Source organism: Ambystoma mexicanum, chromosome 2p (genome assembly GCF_040938575.1).
Source record: "Ambystoma mexicanum isolate Mex_15411 chromosome 2p, UKY_AmexF1_1, whole genome shotgun sequence".
In the NCBI taxonomy this organism is placed as follows: Eukaryota; Metazoa; Chordata; class Amphibia; order Caudata; family Ambystomatidae; genus Ambystoma; species Ambystoma mexicanum.
The window spans coordinates 442,700,239-442,719,746 of NC_090923.1; the positions used below are offsets into that span (position 1 = coordinate 442,700,239).

At 43.3% G+C, this 19,508-nt stretch overlaps 1 protein-coding gene across 3 annotated transcripts in view; it reads right to left on the reverse strand.

The window, feature by feature from the left end:
* The window catches only part of TAFA4 (TAFA chemokine like family member 4), a 1,365,502-nt gene that overhangs the window by 496,769 nt on the left and 849,225 nt on the right, over positions 1-19,508 (reverse strand). For 2 of the 3 annotated variants that reach the window (XM_069643795.1, XM_069643793.1), the window contains one exon: positions 12,517-12,567. The exons of the other annotated variant lie outside the window; for it this stretch is intronic. In XM_069643795.1, coding sequence (XP_069499896.1) covers positions 12,517-12,567 — 51 coding nt within the window. The remainder of the gene's footprint in view (positions 1-12,516; positions 12,568-19,508) is intronic. 3 annotated transcript variants of the gene reach the window in all.

The following is a 19,508-nucleotide window of genomic DNA, read 5'->3' on the forward strand; positions in this document are numbered from 1 at the left end:
AATGATAAAAGGTAAGATAAAGTCTAGACTGAGCCCCACCAGACTCCGGCTTCCTCTCCAACTCGCCTCAACCGCCACTCTCCCACGCATCCTCAGCTCCAGAATCTCCCATACAAGAAGCTGATTGCGTGAAGATCTGCTCTCCAATCGAGACTCTAACACCCCTTGTGTCCTCATCCTGCTTGATCTCTCATCTGCCTTTGATACTATCAACCATACCATCCTGCTCAACCGTCTCTGTGATAACCTGGGTATCACTGGTCAAGCTCTGGCATGGCTGACTTCTTTCCTCTCTGACCGACCCCCCCATGTCCTTCCTCTCTGCTACCTTTTTCTCTACCTGTGGTGTCCCCCAAGGGTCTAGCCTCTCTCCCTGGCTGTGCAACCAATACCTGGCAGTCCTTGCCCACCGCATCGCTGCTCTCTGACCCAACTTTCAGTGTTATGCGGATGACACCCCGCTCATTTTCAGGCTACCCTCTACCTCCTCTTCTCCTTTCCTCATCTCTGACTGTGTCTGCTATCCAGGAGTGGTGTACCGCCAATGACCGCTGCCTTAATGCCAGTAAGACTGAGATTCTTCTCATCAGCACACCCGCTCCCTCCTTTTCTGTTGCTCTCTGTCCGGCGTCTCTTGGTCCTCTTCCCGTTCTCACTTGCAAAGTAAAAAACCTTAGGGTCATCTTCGAATCCACACTCTCATTCTCTTCTCACATCTCTGACGTCTCCAGGAAGTCATACTACCAGCTGCACCTCCTCAGAGGTACTCTGCCTTTCCTCTCCTTACCCCAGAAGCTCACTGTCTCCAGTGCTCTGGTTCTTTCTAGGCTGGACTAATGCCTCTTTCTAAATCTGCCGCTTCTATTCTCCGCCCTCTGCAACTCCTCCAGAACAGGACTGCAAGACTTGTCCTTGGCCTCAGGCCCAGGTATCGTATCTCTCCAGGACTGAAATCTCTGCATTAACTCCCAGTAGATGCGAGGATTAAGTTCAAAACCCTCTGCATCGTCCACAAGACCTTCTGGGTCTACAGCCTCAATACTTCCAACTCGCTCTTCCAAGATATCTTCCTTCTCGAGCTGTTCGCTCATCTGCCTCCAACTACCTCAGGGTCAGTCACTCCTCCAAGCAACGAGTTGGTGGTAGATCTCTCTCTGCTGTGCCACACATGAATGCTGATCAGATCTAGCGTGGGATGCTGAACCATACAGGAGTGCAGATCAGAGCTAGCGTGGGATTCTGACCAACACAGAAGGAGTGCAGATCAGAGCTAGCGTGGGATGCTGAGCCATACAGGAGTGCATATCAGAGCTAGCTTGGGATTCTGAGCCATACAGGAGTGTAGATCAGAGCTAGCATGGGATGCTGAGACATACAGGAGTGCAGATCAGAGCGAGAGTAGGCTGCTCTGGCACACAGGAGTGCAGATCAGAGCTAGCGTGGGATGCTGAGACATACAGGAGTGCAGATCAGAGCGAGAGTAGGCTGCTCTGGCACCCAGGAGTGCAGATCAGAGCTAGCGTGGGATGCTGAGACATACAGGAGTGCAGATCAGAGCGAGAGTAGGCTTCTCTGGCACACAGGAGTGCAGATCAGAGCTAGCGTGGGATGCTGAGCCATACAGGATTTCAGATCAGCGCGAGCATTGGATGTTGAGCCAAATAGGAGTACAGATCAGAGCTAGTGTGGGTTGCTGAGCCACACAGAAGGAGTGCAGATCAGAGCTAGTATGGCAAAATTGAGGAAAAGACACACCCATTAGTTTATGTAAAGAAACAAAGAGTGCATGATCAGTGCGGATTAGCAGTGTGGGGAAGTTAAGGTGCTAACATAGAAAATGTGTGTTCTGCAATGAGTACCTGACACAGTCTACGCATTGGGAGGTGGCCTAATCAGCTGTGCGAAGCAAATGCTGAAGAAGTAGCATATGACTTAAGTTGAAAGAAGACAGTGGCAACCTTTAGAAACTCAGAAATAAAATGCAGAGTGATTTAAAAATGACTGTGCTTCATAAAAAACCACTTAGGTTTGTTCAGAAATGGGATTGATATGACCAGAGAAATTCAGGCCAAAGATAAATTAGCAGGTGAATTCTGATGGACCTGCAGGTGCTTCAGGCTGGGGACAGGAAAGCCCAGCTGTGGGGTGTAAGCATAATCAACAGAGTGAATAAGAGTAAGCATAGCAGATAGAGAAACATTGGGGGATGGAAAAGTAAAGGACTGATGCAGTAGACACAGTGTTTCATCTGGGGACGGAATGTGAGACAATCATAGGATTTTGACCTATTTTTCTTAAACAAAGAGGCCAAGCTGCCAAAGAGGAAGGCCTAAAATCAGAGCCAAAAAATGTATGTGAACTTCCAAAACAGATTTTCAATTGTCTCTCGGTAGAGACTGCAGTAGATTCCCATCAACCAGCAAAAGAATGAAGTCATGCAGGGCTGAAAAGCTGTGGCCCCTAGCTTACCATCCAGCAGGAGGAGGAGCTGGTTGTCATTGACGCATGTTTAGTCAGCAAACAAAAAGGGAGACTACGGTGGCCAGTGGTCATACGTAAAGAGCAGAAAGATCAGGTGAGAGGGATGAGCCATGTTGAACACCCCGGGTAAGTGTGACAAATGTACTTTTACCCTGCAGGACTGCAAGGATGAGTAGAGGATAAAGCACCTTCTACAAACCAAGAGCCAACACAACCATAAAGGTAAAACAGTTAAGAGATATAACGCCTTTGTCTTTTGTGATAACGTGGCCGAGAGAATGCTATACTCTCAAGGGGGGTCTGAATGTGATTCAGAAGCAAACCGAATAGCAAAGTGTAACAGTCCAAAATTAAGAAATGTTCAATCAAGGGTCCTTATAAATATAGATATACTCTAATTAAAAACGCCATATGCCAAAATAAACAAATAGAAAACACTACAAAAACCCACACCTGTATAACGAACACATAAGATACAAGGTAGCAAGATACAGCACTTCGGGTAATGATACAGGGGTAGAAAAGGCAATAAAACCCACAGAGTTCTAAAAGGATATGTTCTTAAATTGTAAAAGGTATTAAAGTATCACCCTAAGGCCCAAAAATGGTACTGGGGAACAGTTATCAGACAATAATACCTTTGCAGTGTCTTAGGGGTTTGACAACAGCAAACGAGGCGTCTCAATGCTGTTTGGAGGTTTGATTTGGTCCAAAATGCAGCAGTCGCGGTAGTCCAGTTGCAAACAGATGACGAGGTAGGTCAAACTGAAATATGCTGCGGTGTGTGTTCTGTAGTGGGCTGTCGGAAGCAACAAAATCTCTGTTGCTCTCTCGAGACTCGGTGCAGCTTGATGGCTGTACGTGCAAACGCCAGAGTGTGAGGTCCTTTCCTCAAAGCCTTAGATTGGATCAGCGTAGGGAGAGGAGACCGCAGGAGACCGCATAAGAAATTACTGGTGCCAGTGTTAGAGGCGGAGGTTGAGAGCACCTAGGGGTCTGGAGTGCTTGGAGAAACTGCTCTCTGTGAGTGGCTTGGAGTCGTGCAGTGTGCGGCTCGCAGCAGAGAGATTTATCTCACGCTGGTAAGTGCCGCCCACCCATCTGCCCACCCTCTAGGATTTTCACTGTATTTTTCCTCTATCCCATACCCACTTTCCTCCATCCTACCCGCCCGCACCTTTACTGGCACCTTGAGACGTGACTCTTTGATCTACCGGTCACGCTTGCCTTGACTTGCCTTGACTTCCCCCCTCTGCTGTTTGTTGCTTTCTGTTCTTTGTTTGCAATTTCTGTGCAATCTATAGTGTCTGCTCTTAAGCAGCTGTTACTTCAAGCATTAAGGGAGAGGGGGGTGAGATGCACTGCGAGTATTACCAGCCGCAACTCTCCTTGCTGTGCTTGCTTACCTCGCCTGTCTATCTAGCCCCCCCTCCCTTGATTGACGGCCCAATAACGGCTGTTTCCTCCTTGTGGACTTGCGCCCTGCCCAGATATCACTATTGGACTGCTACCTCTGACTGGAGATTGGGAGCCGGAGCACTTTGGGGGTAAGCAGAATATTTGCCTTGCTTCTCAGTAGCTGCTGAGCTAGCCACCACAATTACAGCGGACAGTATTACACCAAAGAATATAAAATCAGCAGTTGGATACGCCATCTTTTGCTTATATAGAAATTCTGCAGTGGAAAAGGGCTACAGAATCTAAATACAACTTGCAGAAAACTATGAAACAACCTAGCAAGGAGAATGTGGAGATACAAGCGACGTAGTACAAATCCAAATCTAAAATGAAAGCTAAGAACTCCATTCCGGCTGATCAAGGTGTAATCACTGGGTTTTATCCTGTGAATCCACCCCGGAAATTAATTCAAAAACAATTGAGGAAACAATAGTCCCAGGCGCCAGTAGCAGTATTCTAATGAACTCAACTAATTTCGATGATTTTGACAATAACTCCCTATTGGAGCTGTTTTTAAATATGCAGAGAGGGATGTCATCACAGATACCGCTGACGGTGGGAAGCGGCACCTTGCCGCATAATGAGATCAACACGAGTGTCCTGCCTGTTCTGCTTAACCCGAATGGGAGCTATGGACGATTGTCGGCCTCACCTAACCTAGTAATGACTTCCATGGAGGATGTACCTGATAAAGAGATAAAAGAGCCAGATTGTCTGTACCCTGGGGCAAACGAGATTGCCGAGCTACAGTCCCCTGTTGATTCACAACTATTTGCACTTAAGATCTTATTGCAAATGTCTGGACATATCTTGGCAAACACTAATACTCTTACCAGGGCACAGGAACAGAAGGACTCAGAACGAGAGGAGGCGGAAGTTAATCTCTCCGAAGCTATTCACATTGTAGAAGGAAGCAAAGATCAGCAAGGCATTGAAGAGGCCGAAGTTAACTACTCCAAAGCTATCCATATTGTGGAAGAAAGTGATGATTAACAAGGCAACAAGATTAACCTAGACCTAGAACAAAGTCCTCAAGTATTCTTCTCACAGAAACAGCGTAGATTGACGAGGAAGGCATTAAAAAGTAAAAAACTGAGCGCTCTGCCCTCCCCAGTGGGAGCCTTGATGACTTCCGATACACGCTCCAAAAAAGCAAAGAAAAGAGCAGCTAGAGTGAAGGAAAAGGCAGATACAGCTAAGGGCCACCTAACTAGCTGGCTACTACCGGAGCAAGAGAAGATGAAAGATTTGGTGGAAGATGTGGAATTATTGGAGATAGAGGACCAAGGGGAAGATGTAAGGTCAACATTGACCCCAGATAAATCAGTAAGATCTATGGGAGAAGGAGATAACCCGATGCCCATATCTCCTAACTTGGGAAAAGTTTGTAAGGATCCTTCTGATGATGGTATTTGCCCGATAAAATATGCTGCAGGCAAGGCTGAGGTCAAGATGCACAAGACGACGATTATTTTTTTTTGGGGGGGTTCCCGCCCATTCCCCTCCATCTACTTTAATGTTTTATATATCCCGAACACCCACACCAAATATATTTATTTTTCCAACCCACCCCAAAAAATGTGATGAGTTTTTTTGCAAAAAAATTGCGGTAAAAAACCCAGCGAAAATACATCCCACGATGAAAGGACATTGTACCGATGGAACACGGGTACATGTCATAAAGGCAGACCTGGTGCGGCTTTGACTTTGGCTGTCACTGCAACTGTCAAGGTGACACATGTGACCCTTACCTGCTTTGTGCCACTGGGGAGCAGGCACTACAAATCAGGCTAATGATTCTGCATGACACAGGTGTACACTATGTTTTTGGCATGGAACTTATGAAGGGGAGATCTGATCAGCCTATTTCCCTTCAAGACACAGAATTAACTGCATCATTGTATTTACTAATAAAAATTATAGATGTCAATTCCTCACTTTTTTTTGCTCTGACAGATACACTTCCAGTTGACTGTCTGTCAGGGAATTACTTTCCTGACCAAGGGGTAATATCCACTGTCACTAGCCCCAGGGCCTCAGAAGCATCAGAGGAAGCAGCGATTACAGCCATGGGCCCAGGGGATCTTCCAGGTGGAGAGGCATCTGCTCATGCTGCAGAGGGCCTACCTTACACTGAGGCGACACTGCATTACATGAACTCAAGGTTGAATATTGGCATAGAAGCAGACCCTGAGGTGGAGGACACAGTCGCTTCAGTACTGTGTGAATTGTCCTTGTCTGGAGACCCCATTTAGTTTGACTTTTGCAGGGAGCAGATATCCAGCCCCACTACAGCTGATCTGCATGACCAGGCAGGGAAACAGGCTGGAGAATCCCTTTGTTATTCCGGATGTATTGGGAAAATGCGCGCCTGGACAGTTAGTTCAAGTATTCTAAGAAAGGGACCAACGGGCGGTTGGTTGTCCCCAAATGCCACAAAACGTTCCTTCTGGACCTGGTTTATGACAAACCTTTTCTAAGTAATTTTGGAGTTTTCAAGACAGAGGACAGGGTATCTGCACATGTTTATTGGCCTCATCTAAGCATAACCATGAAGGTATTGGTAAGATCTGGCAACACCTGCTAAGCATTCGGTAAGTCAGGTGGGGCAACAAAGCCCCCCTTAATTCCACTACCGGTGGTTGAATGGCCTATCTAGAGTAATGGCATGGACACTATGGATCCTTTTGAATCCTCAAATCAGCTGGGTTCATGGTAGATCACACCAACCAGTACCCAAGAGGAGTTCCATTGAGGATCAGCAATTCCCCTAGGGTGGCCTAACCTCTGATACAGATATGCTCTCATGCTAGGTCCCCTACAGAGATAATTTCTGACAGTGGCTCCAAGTTCATATCTACATATATGAAGGCCATATGGGAGGAGTCTGAAGCAACTTACACTACTTTCCACTCATTAAAAAATGGGCTTGTTAAGAGATTTAACAAGACTCTGAAAGGCATGATAGAAAACTTGGAAGAGCAAATAGGATACTCTGATGCCATGCCTTCTGTTCACCTACCAGAGGTGCCATGAACAGTTTATGGTTCAGCCCTTCTGAGCTTCTATTTGGCTATCCTAGCAGGGGTCTCCTAAGTAAGTGAAGGATGGGAAGCTAACCCATCAAGTTTTCCCATGACAAAGCAAACTATGTGCTTGGGCTCAGATCCAAAATGGCCAAGTATAGGGAACAGAGTATTCAAAACCTGAGGTTTAGCTAGTAGCCCTTATATCACGGACATGGCCAAAAAAAACCTGTGACAGAGTACACTCCAGGACTGTTGGTCTGGTTAATGGTACCCTTTCAAACCCAGCACCTTTCAGGATAAGTGGACTGAACTTTATGTTGTTATAGTAAAGATCAGAGAGCGTAACTACCTCACTGATACAAAGGCAGAAGGCCGAGGCACAGAGTCGTTCTTGCAAACCATCTGAAACCTCAATAAAGCAGGGATAAGTTGATGTTGTCTTTCATGACTGTGGCAGAGACAGACCCCTTCCAGACTTGTTGCACAAAGAGTTCACAGATGGTCTCTAGAGGGAGTTCAATTCTCACAATCCTGACCGAATAGCAACTGGTGGTCAGCCTACCCCTGCTTGGCAAGTTCACCAGTCTGTTCCCACTCAAGTTTGCATTCATGTATGGGATTTATAGTGTATATCCAGCTGGGAACAAACAGAGTGCTGTACAAAGGAGACAGAACTAGGGGGTTTCAAGATGGGTGAGGGGGTAGTAGAGGAGCTGGATGGGTAACGAGAGGAGGGGGGAAATCTAGAGAGGGAGAATAGAGTTCAGTGGAGTGATCAGCAATTGGCAATTGTTTGAAGGGTAGAGTCTTCAGGTTATTTAAATGGATGGAATTGCATAGCATGCAATTTTGAAAATCCAAGCCTTTCTGAAATGCAATAACCATTATGATAATGCTGTCAGATTTACTTATCATACTATGAATTTAAATGGTTCTGCAAAGTGTCGATGCAATGTTACATTATGTAATGTAAAGTGGTCTTTTATAGCACCCTTCAGCCATTTTGTGGCTCGCATCCCATGTTGAAAAAATATAAGCAAAAAACAGATCTAGGTATAATTCATATGAAGGAAAATATAATTCTTGTCATCCATAATAAAACCGCCTATGCATGCCCATTTTTACGAACTGTATTAGTGATGTATGGACTGCTGCCTGTTGAGCCATTACAGAACTATGGTTCTTCGAAAGTCACCTGTTCTGGTTCTATAAATCAGATGAGTTAAGATGCCCATTACATAAAAGGAAGATAATGTCAAGCAGATTTATGAGGCAACAGGCACATGTCCGTTAGGAAGGATGGAAAAAAAGACAAAATTCCTTCAGGCTCATCTGGGAATTATATGCGGTTGTTTAGGATTTGATAAGGGGATTGAGATTCAGAAATTAGACTGAAATTGATGGATGAGGAAAGGTAAGTAGATTAATGAGTCTGCCTCACTGATTACCTCCCTGTCTGACTAGACGCAGCTATGAAATAGCATCATGCACTTCTCTAGGCAACGGCAGCATCCAGGCTCCAAGCAAGTGCTCAGATCAGACACAGTGTAAAGCAATTACCTGCTGACAAAACGTCAAGTTGCATCTCTTGAAGTGCTGGTCCAAACGCAGTACCTAGAAAATCGATGGAGCGCCGAGCGTATTGCTTATATGGCACCTGCTTTGAAAGTACTAGGCGGAAATATTTGTCAAATGTTTATCAGCTTGCAACTATGCTACTAATCACAGTGGCTCACACAAGCCATGCAGTTTTGCAACATAGACTGTATGGGCCCCATGTAGAGTGTTATTTGAGGCTGTTCGTCTGAAGCTGTCAATTCCTCGTGCTTCCCTCCCCGCCTAATAGTAGGGCCCGGCCATCACCTTCAGGACAGCAGAAGTGCATGCTACCCAGAGGTCAAAGTGAGTGGTAACACATGGAATCCAAGTTCCTCTACTTTTATTTTGTGTTTTACTGATAATCCCTGCACTCATTTTCAGAGCCATTATTTATGCTGTTAAAGCATTCATCTTAATTGTACTAGTCAGACTCAATTTCACATTGTTGTCAAGCTCTTTTGTTGTGGGGAGCACTGAAGGGAGAATTTGCTCTGTTTAAACATGTACATTATGCGAGGTATTTTGCGCAAGTAGAGACGCACATCCACATCACATTCTGCACTTACTTCCAGAAAGCCCTGACAGAAATGTTGATGGATAAAGCAAAGCTCTTGGATCTCGTTTTAGTTTTTGCTTCATTTCCATTTTCTGGCTCAACGGTGTGTACATTCATTGTTGGTTCTTTGTCAAAAACCTGCCTCCTGCAGGCTGCACCCAACAAATACTTTTTTAGGCCAATTTGGAGTTGTCTTCAGCAGGCAAGATTGTCCTGACCTTGGACGTTTCACCCTCCCCAATATATGGGGACTCTAACCCCTACCAAAGCCACGTTTGACACATCCCATCCCCCCCAGCTGCTGTGACAGCTGTGACTTAAACCCTGCCCCCTCACCCTGCGATAGCCCGCGAACCACTGCACACCCGCCCTCACACCACCCTGCACTTGCATAAGTTATTTCTGAACTAAAATGTGTTTTGAAAAAAGATAATATATAAGTAAAATAATTCAGAGGAACCCTCTTCTCTTCCCAACACACAGTCTAGCATAGCCACCACAACCCATCACCTGGATGCACTCTAACTCAAGTCACTGCACAATTCCACATATTACGCTGCTGAAACCTTGTTTGCAATGTCATGTAACTGACATTTATAAAGCACTAACAAAGCCAAAAAGGCATTTAGGCGCTCAAGCAGACAAAGCCCGTAAGGCTAGATTGCAGAAAAAAACAACAGCAAAAAATCATGCAAGGCACAGAATAAATGATTTTAACTAAACTGAAAAGCTCTGTGATCTTCCAAAGTTGAGAGGGAAGGGTTGTGTCACAATGTGGGGGCAAGTACAGAAAAGGATCTAACCACGCTCGAAATTTGCAGAATTTAGGAACCCTCAACCAGTTGGATGAGGCCGACCGCAGATGCCTGGCCATAATATACCTGCTCAGCTTTGAGTGCAAATATGCTGCTCCTGTATTATGAAATGCACAATGTGCCATACATAGAACCTTACATTTAATACGTTTCTTCACTAAGATTGGCAGAGTGGACCATTCTAGTAGCTTCCAGTGCCAGCTGCACTGCAGCATTCTGTAACAGCTGAGAACGGTAAATCAAAAAGTCGGGTTGACCGAGATAGATTCCATTGCATTAATCCAGGGAGCCCATCATGGCGGCAGTCACCAGGCTGGGTCAAAGTTTCGGAGGAAAAAAAGGCAAAGTTTTCCTCTGAATTTTCAATTCCAAAAATCGCAAGCTGCACACTACTGCAATTTGAGCTTCCCTGGAGCCCGATGACAAGATTTTTGTACCCAAACTCTTAACCAAGGCTCTAGATTTGTGACTCTGAGGGATTCTGGCCAAATGTCTGGAATCCAAAGCAAGTGGGGGTCAATAGAACCACCCACCAAAATCCCTGTCTTTTCCCCATTTAACCTCAATCAGTTCTCAGCCATCCAGTTGCCAAAAGCAGATAGACAATAAAGTAATTTAAGAGGGGGGGTCTGAAACCGGCAAGTTCAGAAAAAAAGCAACTGGGTAGCATCCGCGTAGGTGTAAAAGTGTACGCCATATTTGTAAAGGAGCTCTGACAAAGGTCAAAGTTGAAGGTTAACCAAAAACGGGGATAGGAAAGAACCCTGGGGCCCCAAAAGAAAGATCCGCAGGATCTGTAGGAAGAATCTAGGCTCTGCATTTCAACATCTAGACTCAGAATTTCAACATCTAGACTCTGCATTTCAGCATTCACATTAAGACGAGGGTTTGAACTTCAATGAGGGCTAAGGTTTTGAGACTAATTCCTGGATTCAAGAGTATGATTCTCAGGCTGAATGTAAATCGATTCCAATGCACAGAGCACATAATAGAACATGATCACCTTGCTCCATGATGCTATTTTAATGGGCTGAGCTGCACTGAAAAATAACACAAAACTGAATCTAATATACTAACTAAACCAACCCCATTTAACATGTAACAGATTCCCATAATAACATTTAGTGCAAATTAGTCCATGAAATAAACTGGATGCAGATTGAGCAAAATGCACAAAGCTCTGAAAATGGGAAAGAAAATGATTTAAATGTGCAGGCTGGATCTGTGTTGTAAGATGAGGAATGTCGAGATCCGTTATATTAAAATCATCACATTGTATTGGAGCAGGAAGCGCAAGAAAAATTTAGCAAGTTCTATTCAGCAATGCAGTTAGCACAATTAGAAAGGCGCAGAGGAAATCATGTGATGTTTTAGTGGGAAGATCTGGCCAAGGGGAGGTGCTCTTGACTGAGAAGGGGTTTGATGAAACTGGAGAGTTAGAGAGGCATTCCTTTTCTTGCACTCACTGATGGAGGAGCAGAAAGCTGGTGCTGGGCTGTCTCTCGCCTGGGTTGGTAATCTTTAGAAGGGGTGCGAAATCTCGAGCAACCTTATCAGTAAATGACCCTGGAATACTGCCAAGCTGAGTCTGGGAATATCACCAGGTTAACAAGGTAATTAGCTGTTAATTGAGGAGCTGGTGAAGTGAATGATACTACGTAGCACAGATTAAATAATTCCATTCATTTTTAGGTGCTGCAGTAGAGATCCAAATTTAAATGTGCATTTAAAACTCTGTTTATATTTCTCAAAGTCTTGCTGTTATTCAAAGTGTATTTTTCCTGCCAAGTATTGTGCGAAGCCAAGGTTGATTTGGCAGAGCCTGGCACATTATCACAGATAGAGCATTGAAAGGCATTGCAAGAAAAACTTTCCTCACATTGTGAATTAAAATGTGGGTGTGCGTGTCACTCTGTGTAACTTTTATAATTCTAGCTTATGATAAAGAACAAGTTTGAAAAGGTAACTTAGTTTCAGTGTTTTTCTTCTGCATTCAGTCTCATTGATTTGACATGCATAGACAGATAAACGTGCAGTAAGAAATATCTCAAAACAAAGTTAGCTGCAGTAAATTGTTTTACATAGAGAGGCTGAATGAAGGTTTTGTATTTCATTTGCATGCTTTACATTTCTGATAACACAGCCAAAAGGGCAAACGCATGATATTATAAATAAAGCATTACAGGAGAACATGAGCCATTTATTCAGAGTGTATTAAGTCCAGCATTTGTTTATTGTTAGTGAACCTAGCAAAATAATTATTAGGCAGTATTCTGAAATGAGTCTCACCACTATAAAAATACCACCATAACAAAATACTACCATAGCACAAAACACCACAAAATACTAGATATAACCCCAAAATATCTCAAATTTGGTGTGTTGGCCAGGAAACTGTAAAATAATTACTGGGCATGGCCTTGCACCCTAAAGCATAACCATATCTTGCACTCCATAATTGAATTAGTACTGTGAGGTAGTGCAATAATGTGTACTCATTTGCCTCTCAGTATAGTGTCATTGGCAATAGTGCCCCCATGTCCCAGTTCAGGCTGAGGTTTCTGAATTGTCAGATTACCTGGAGTCACAGCTTTATGTCCATGCAGTTTGGTCCTCAGAAAAGGTGATACTATGGAAAAACAGAATTACCACAGTGTGAGACCATAAAACAAATGTGCCTAATATACCATTGGCCACCCCTAGTGGGCGACCATGTATTAGTCTTAGACAACCCTAGACAATCTCCTAGGGGGGTGTGGGTCACTATGCCCACCCTGCTCTTGTATCTCAGGGCCTTTGTCCACTGTGTTACTTCTAGATTACTCCTAACAACATGCTATTATCTTACTCCTATGGACACGTTAACATAAGACACAAAGAAAATGCATGAATCGATTCAAACAATAAAAACACTTTTATTCATACATAACAATGCATGATGCAAACACTACTTGTATGCTTTTGGTGCAAATCTACCATGTAATAACTATAAGCCTTACAAGCTTCTAATGCAATCTATCTAATTGCCACACCATTCCTCTCCATTCCACACCATACTTCTCTCTCTCTCTCTCTAAGACAATCCCTGTCTGATTTCCCCTTCTATAGCTCTGTGTGAGTGTCTGCCCTAATTCCCCCATGCACGTGTCTTTATCAGGAATACTCCCCTTTCTAGCTCTGTGTCTCTCCTCTCCCGCTAACTTCTGCAACCAGTCAGTCAGTGTCAGGGCCAGGCCTTTCTCTCAAGATCTGGTCACTCGAACTGCCTCAAGCCTTTACCAAGCTCATCGATTTCTCCCAAGCTGGTCTGCCAAGGCTGCATCAATTCCACAACAAACGCCTCTCGATCTCATGCCAACCAGACGTCTCTCTCTCTCATCGAACTCCATCTACATCTAAAAACTCCAATCTCCTTACCTCTGGTTATACTATTCAATGATGTACACATATTCATGGCTACATTAAGCATTCCTTTGTGTGTCAGCATTCTATATTTGAGCCGTGCCTAAATGTCTGTGTTGCATGTACTTTACTTTGCAATCACTCCGTGTTCTGGTCAATCACTGCGTGTTCTTCGTCAGTGTGACATTTCGGCCTATCTATATCATGGCCTTCTGTCTGTGTAGTATCCTACCATCTATTCATATTTCTCCATTCACTATCTATGAAATCCCTCTCTCCTCAGAGAACAGACCATCTCTCCTCTCCATGCAAAAGCACTCCCTGCAAAGCTCCTCTCCCTTTACCCATGGCGCTGCCCCCACCTTTACTCTCTCCACAAAGCACAGCCAGCCATGCTGATAAGGCCAGCCCGTCTCATTCGTGTTTCTCGGGAAAAGTTACGATCTTCCTGCCAAGAAACTGTTTACATTCCTTTCTTCACACTAACTCATAACAACTTAGCACTCTGTGGTGCGCTTCGGTGCTCATCTAATTCAGAATGGCTTTATAATGCCATAGGCCTCGTGCTTTCTCTATTCTCAAATATAGTGCCTATAAGCTTTCATTCATACCAAGCACTATACTTAAAGTTCAATGCATATTCTAAGTGCACACTCAATGCATAACCTATCTCTACATGGCTCTGCATGTTTCTACAAATATACCAGGCCTCATTCTATAAGCAAATGGCTACATATATGGGGCAGTATAATGTGGATAGTCTAAAAATGTCACTTCTTCAGTACTAAACAGGATGCAATGATGGAATGATGGGTAATGATTCCATAACAATGAGTAATTATTCCATAATGATAACAACCCAGGCTTCTCCATACTATCAGGTTGTATAACAGAGGTAGGAAAGGAGGCATTTGAAAATATGTTTAATGAAGGAAGCATTGCGTAGGTGTGCCTCCTTAGGCTATTCTGAGTGATAGAGTGCATGGAGGGGACAAACTGCATCATCAGACTGTGCACAAAACTGTGGTTCTTGCTACACAGATAAAGATGCAAGGGAAAGTCAGTGGAGTGATTAGCAAGGTACAATGCAGTTTGGACAATGAATGTGATCAGGTGCAGCAATTAAACTTGGAATTAAAGCAGAGGGAGCCTGATACGGAATTGCAAGCTAAATGTAGTGATCTTGCTACTCAATTGGCTCACAGAGAGAAACAATGTAATGACTGTGAGCAATAATTAACCCACTTAAAAGCAATTTTACATGACATAAGACAAGATAAAGAGATTGCAATTTCTGAAATGCACACCATTAGAAAAGATGGCAGGGAGAAAGATAAAGAACTGCATGCTATGGACCAGGAGATATTTAAATTGCTAAATGAAAATGACAAAAAGGCCAAAGTGCTTAATCAGTCTCAGACATAAATCAATGAATTGCAAGCAATAATCAATAAGGTCAGGGATGAGAATTCTGATCTCTGTCAAGAGGCAGAACAGCTTCATGGACAGTGCCAGAACCTAGAACACCAAATAATGTATCTCAAATCTCAGGAGAAGCGACAGTGTACTACAGTCACTGGAGTTTAACTCAATCACAGCTCTGGCCACGAAAAAAATGTACCAACAACTGTCCGTTTGGCCAGTCCTGCTAATAACACAATGGTGGGGTCCTAATCACCTGCAAACATTCACACGCATTCTTGCCCACAAGAGAAGAGGAATGAGCGACAAAATGACACATACCAGAATGCACCATGTAGTCCTATAAAAATTATGAAATACATCAAGACTTTAATTAAACCATTCCAAAAGGAAGGCGATTGTTGCATGGAAGACAATTTAGAGACCGTTCATGGTATATTCAAAGTCCTACAGATACCTAAGGAACATTATAGACAGTACTTTCACCTCACCCTAGATGCAGCATCTGAAAGTATCATTTGTGGTCTCAATAAACAGGAACATTTGTCATGGGCGGACTTTGGGGAAGTTAGACATCAATTCTCACCTTACCAGTGATACAGGAATCCAAAAAAGCAGTTTATACTATTACGGCAAAGCCAGATATGTCACATTGCCAATACTTTCAAAATATAAAAAGGGCATTTTCACACTTTGATGTGACATTTAACCCCAACTCTGTAGAATTTAAGACTGCATACTTTTTTGGGCTCCAACCATAAATCTTCTCCCAGTTAATTTGTGAATTTGACTGGGGAAAACCCCTAGAATGTATGATAGAACAGGGGACCAACCTGTATAACATGATATTTGGTCAGAGAGATAAGGGGCCTAAGAAGAAAGAGACAAAACCAAAGTCTAAGGAACTCACACCAGCGATTTTGGAGGTAGAATAGGTAAAGATGCTGCTAGAATCAGCCCAAACTCAGGCAAAGAATGACATGACATCTAGCCAAAGGGGCGTGCCTCCATAGAGGACATCACCCCAAACTCCATTGTTCCAATCCATTGATCCCAGCGATAGGAATTCTTACATTAGCCCTAGATATCTTGGCATTTCTCCCAGAGTGGGATTTCACCACAATATGCCGGGCCTAAATCAAAATCAAATGTACAATGTCTCATACCAGAACTAGCAGCCTAGAGTAGATTTGACCCTAATAGAATGGTATATGCCACCAAGAAAGACGAAGACATGTGGATAGATTCATTGAAAATGGAAACCAGCATATGGAACAATTCCCACCAAATCAAAGATAAAATATGAATTATGTCCCTCGCCAATATAATCAATCAGCAGCACTAGTCAACCATGGTCAAAGGAAGGTCACTCTGCATTCTCCACCTCCTTTGTCACATGAATTCAGAGGTAACACAAATAGAAATCAATCTCCTGAGATATATCAGAACAGGCCTAAATAGGGTGATTTTTAATTATTACCTGCCCAGGCTACAAAGAGAGGAATTCAGAGACATGAACAGGTTTCAATGCTTAGAGGCCCAAGTCAAAATGTTGTCAGAACAGATAGGAAAATTATGTGCAGTCCAAAAGCAACAGCAAGTGAAGGTGCAGAAGGCCATTGGAGTGATCTTGTGCGTAGCAACAAGTGATTAGCTGATGACCTCTGCACTGATGAAAACGCAGATGCCCACAAATTGCCCGAGAATAATGGTACTGAGTTGCATGCTGATTTAAACATGAGAAAACAAACAAATGAAAATGAGACAGGCAATTTTAACACACACAAAAAGGGAGTTTGGTTCAATTTAGAGTTGAACCAGAATATTCAGGTGTGAGAAAATAAAGAACAAAAGGGGGATAATGAACAAGAAAACAGGGATGCAGATTTAAAAACCATCCAATGTGAAAATAAAACACAGAGTGTAGAATTAAGAACAACAGATAGATTATCCTTGCTTTGTAATCAAAATACTGTTGATGCCCACACAGAGGAAACAATTGCCCAAAAGGCGGGTGCAGGTCAGTCACCTGAAGAGTATTGCAAACCACGGATATTCCAAGGGACAGAAATGGTGGTATAAAATGCAGATAAGTGTCATATGCCAAATGTTGACAGGCTGCCACGTGACACTTGTGAAAATACCCAGTCAATTGGTTGCAGTGTAGAAGCAAGTAGGGAGGACGCAGACAATGGGAAAGACACAATGAGAAATTGGGGCATGAACATTAGTGGTCCCAAGTCAGAGGTGCAGTCAGTGGCTATACTCCAAATAGGTTCTGAGCCCAGCAGAGCAGACAGAGAAATTCAAAATGAAGTGGGCAAAAAGGAGGGTACAATATCATTTTATATGGCCATTTGCCTGGCAAAGAGTAAAAAAGAGCTAAGAAAAGTAAGTCCTAAAATAAACATAGATTCACTCTTTTTAAGTGTACTAGAAGAGGTTGAAGATAGGTACTATGCTCCTTTCACTATTGAAGAAAAATGTAATGCATTTGCAATGATTGACACCAGTGCCCAAGCAACCATAATGTCAAAAGAACTAGTGAAAAGTATCAATGAAGGGTGGTACCCACACAATCATATAAACGTGATACAAAATGAAGGCTCTGTACACAATTTCAATAGGGAAGAAGTACCTATCAAAGGTGTCATTGAGGTTGACATAAAGATAGGGAAGCATTGGATGAGACAGGCAGTGTTGATCACATCCATTAATGAAATAACCTTTCTCATAGGGATGAATTGCCAAAGAGGTTGCCGCCCCTCATTGATGGGGTGAATGGAGTATTGTGGTCCTTAGCTAAAAGGCCATTGAGAACCAAGAAAACAATGACCCAAATCAACAGTGTAAAAGAATGCCACACCGTTGCTAAATCAGAAAGTGCAGTGGAAGTATATCTTCATAATGGCTGTGTGCCTAGCGTCACTGTCATTCTCATGTGTCAGGATGAATTGCGGGAGAACAAGAGAAGCAGTCTTTGGAGATTTATTTGGACCTCAAGAAAAACTGGCCAACAGAAATAGATGAAAACACGTTGTGTTTTAATCTAAATGAAGACAATTGCAAACCAAATGTTACTCCAGAGGTAAATAAAGAAAAACCCATTTCAACAATCTCAGAAATACATATGGGAGAAGGGCAGCCATTGATGCCTATCCATGTGAATGGGCATCCATAAATGACTGAAGACACAATGTCACTTGAACATGAAAGGAGTTTCATTAATGAAAAGATACCCTGGCAAATAATTGAGAGGGAGGAGATCCCAACATTCAGAATGAAGAATCAACACATTTTTGGCCTGGATGACCCAGAGTTGGACATTTACCAAATGTATTCAAGTTGAAGTGAGAGTAACCAAAGAATAGTCTGTTTTCCAAAGCCAGGTATCAGCCTGTTCCTTGGAATAAAACCACTGTGGTTGAGGGCACAGTTATTTCTCACAGAGAAAGAAACTCCTGTGGGTTTTAACGCCCACAGGGGCATGGCTGTGTAGGAAGACAGGAAAGGATAGATTTGAGTTCTATATGTCCCTTCCTTCTGGACTCGTCTGTCCCTGTGTAGCGCTGCTGGGCCGCCTACAAAAACAGGGGATAAAATAAGAAGAGACACTAATACTTCTAGATGTTATGCACCATTCAGCCTTGCATCAATGTGCCCGTCAACCACTCTCTCCCCCTATGTGTTAGCATGGGGAGAGACAAATACCCGATCTAAAAACAGTGTTTACGTGATGAGGCGAACATACATCCACTGGGTTGTGTACGTTTATTTGCCCAAGGATTGTTTGTCACACCCCGTCCACTGTGAATTTTAAAAGGACTACCACAAAGTCATGTTGCAGTCACTCTGAAATTGTGTTAGACCAACATCAAGAGACAAACAATACAAAACTCTTCACTTGGCCGTCTTCCTATTAGTATGGCAGGTGGAGGATGATAAAAAACTGCTCATGTATAGAAGGTATCTATCATATGTAGCAATTGCTGTCTACCGGTTTCAGAGACTCATGTTTGTTAAGGACGCTTTCTTCAGGACAGTCTTTTTCTATGTATTGGTAACACAGGGGTAAGAGAGCTAAGTTCTGTACCTCCGGCAGTGAACAACCATTGGTGACGTGTGTATATCATATGCTTTTGTCTTGACACAGGTCACCTGTCTGTTACAGCCCTGCCGTACCGAGGAGGTGGTAAAGTATTTATTATCCACTTCTCCCGACTAGAAATTACACACGGAGGTACAGAACTTAGCTCTCTTACCCCTGTGTTGCCAATACATAGAAAAAGACTGTCCTGAAGAAAGCGTCCTTAACAAACATGAGTCGCTGAAACCGGTAGACAGCAATTGCTACATATGATAGATACCTTCTATACATGAGCAGTTTTTTTTATCATCCTCCACTTGCCATACTAATAGGAAGAAGGCCAAGTGGAGAGTTTTGTATTGTTTGTCTCTTGATGTTGGTCTAACACAATTTCAGCAGAGTGACTGCAACCTGACTTTGTGGTAGTCCTTTTAAAATTCACAGTGGACGGGGTGTGACAAACAATCCTTGGGAAAATAAACGTACACAACCCAGTGGATGGATGTTCGCCTCATCACGTAAACACTGTTTTTAGATCGGGTATTTGTCTCTCCCCATGCTAACACATAGGGGGAGAGAGTGGTTGACGGGCACATTGATGCAAGGCTGAATGGTGCATAACATCTAGAAGTAGTTAGTGTCTCTCCTTATTCTATCCC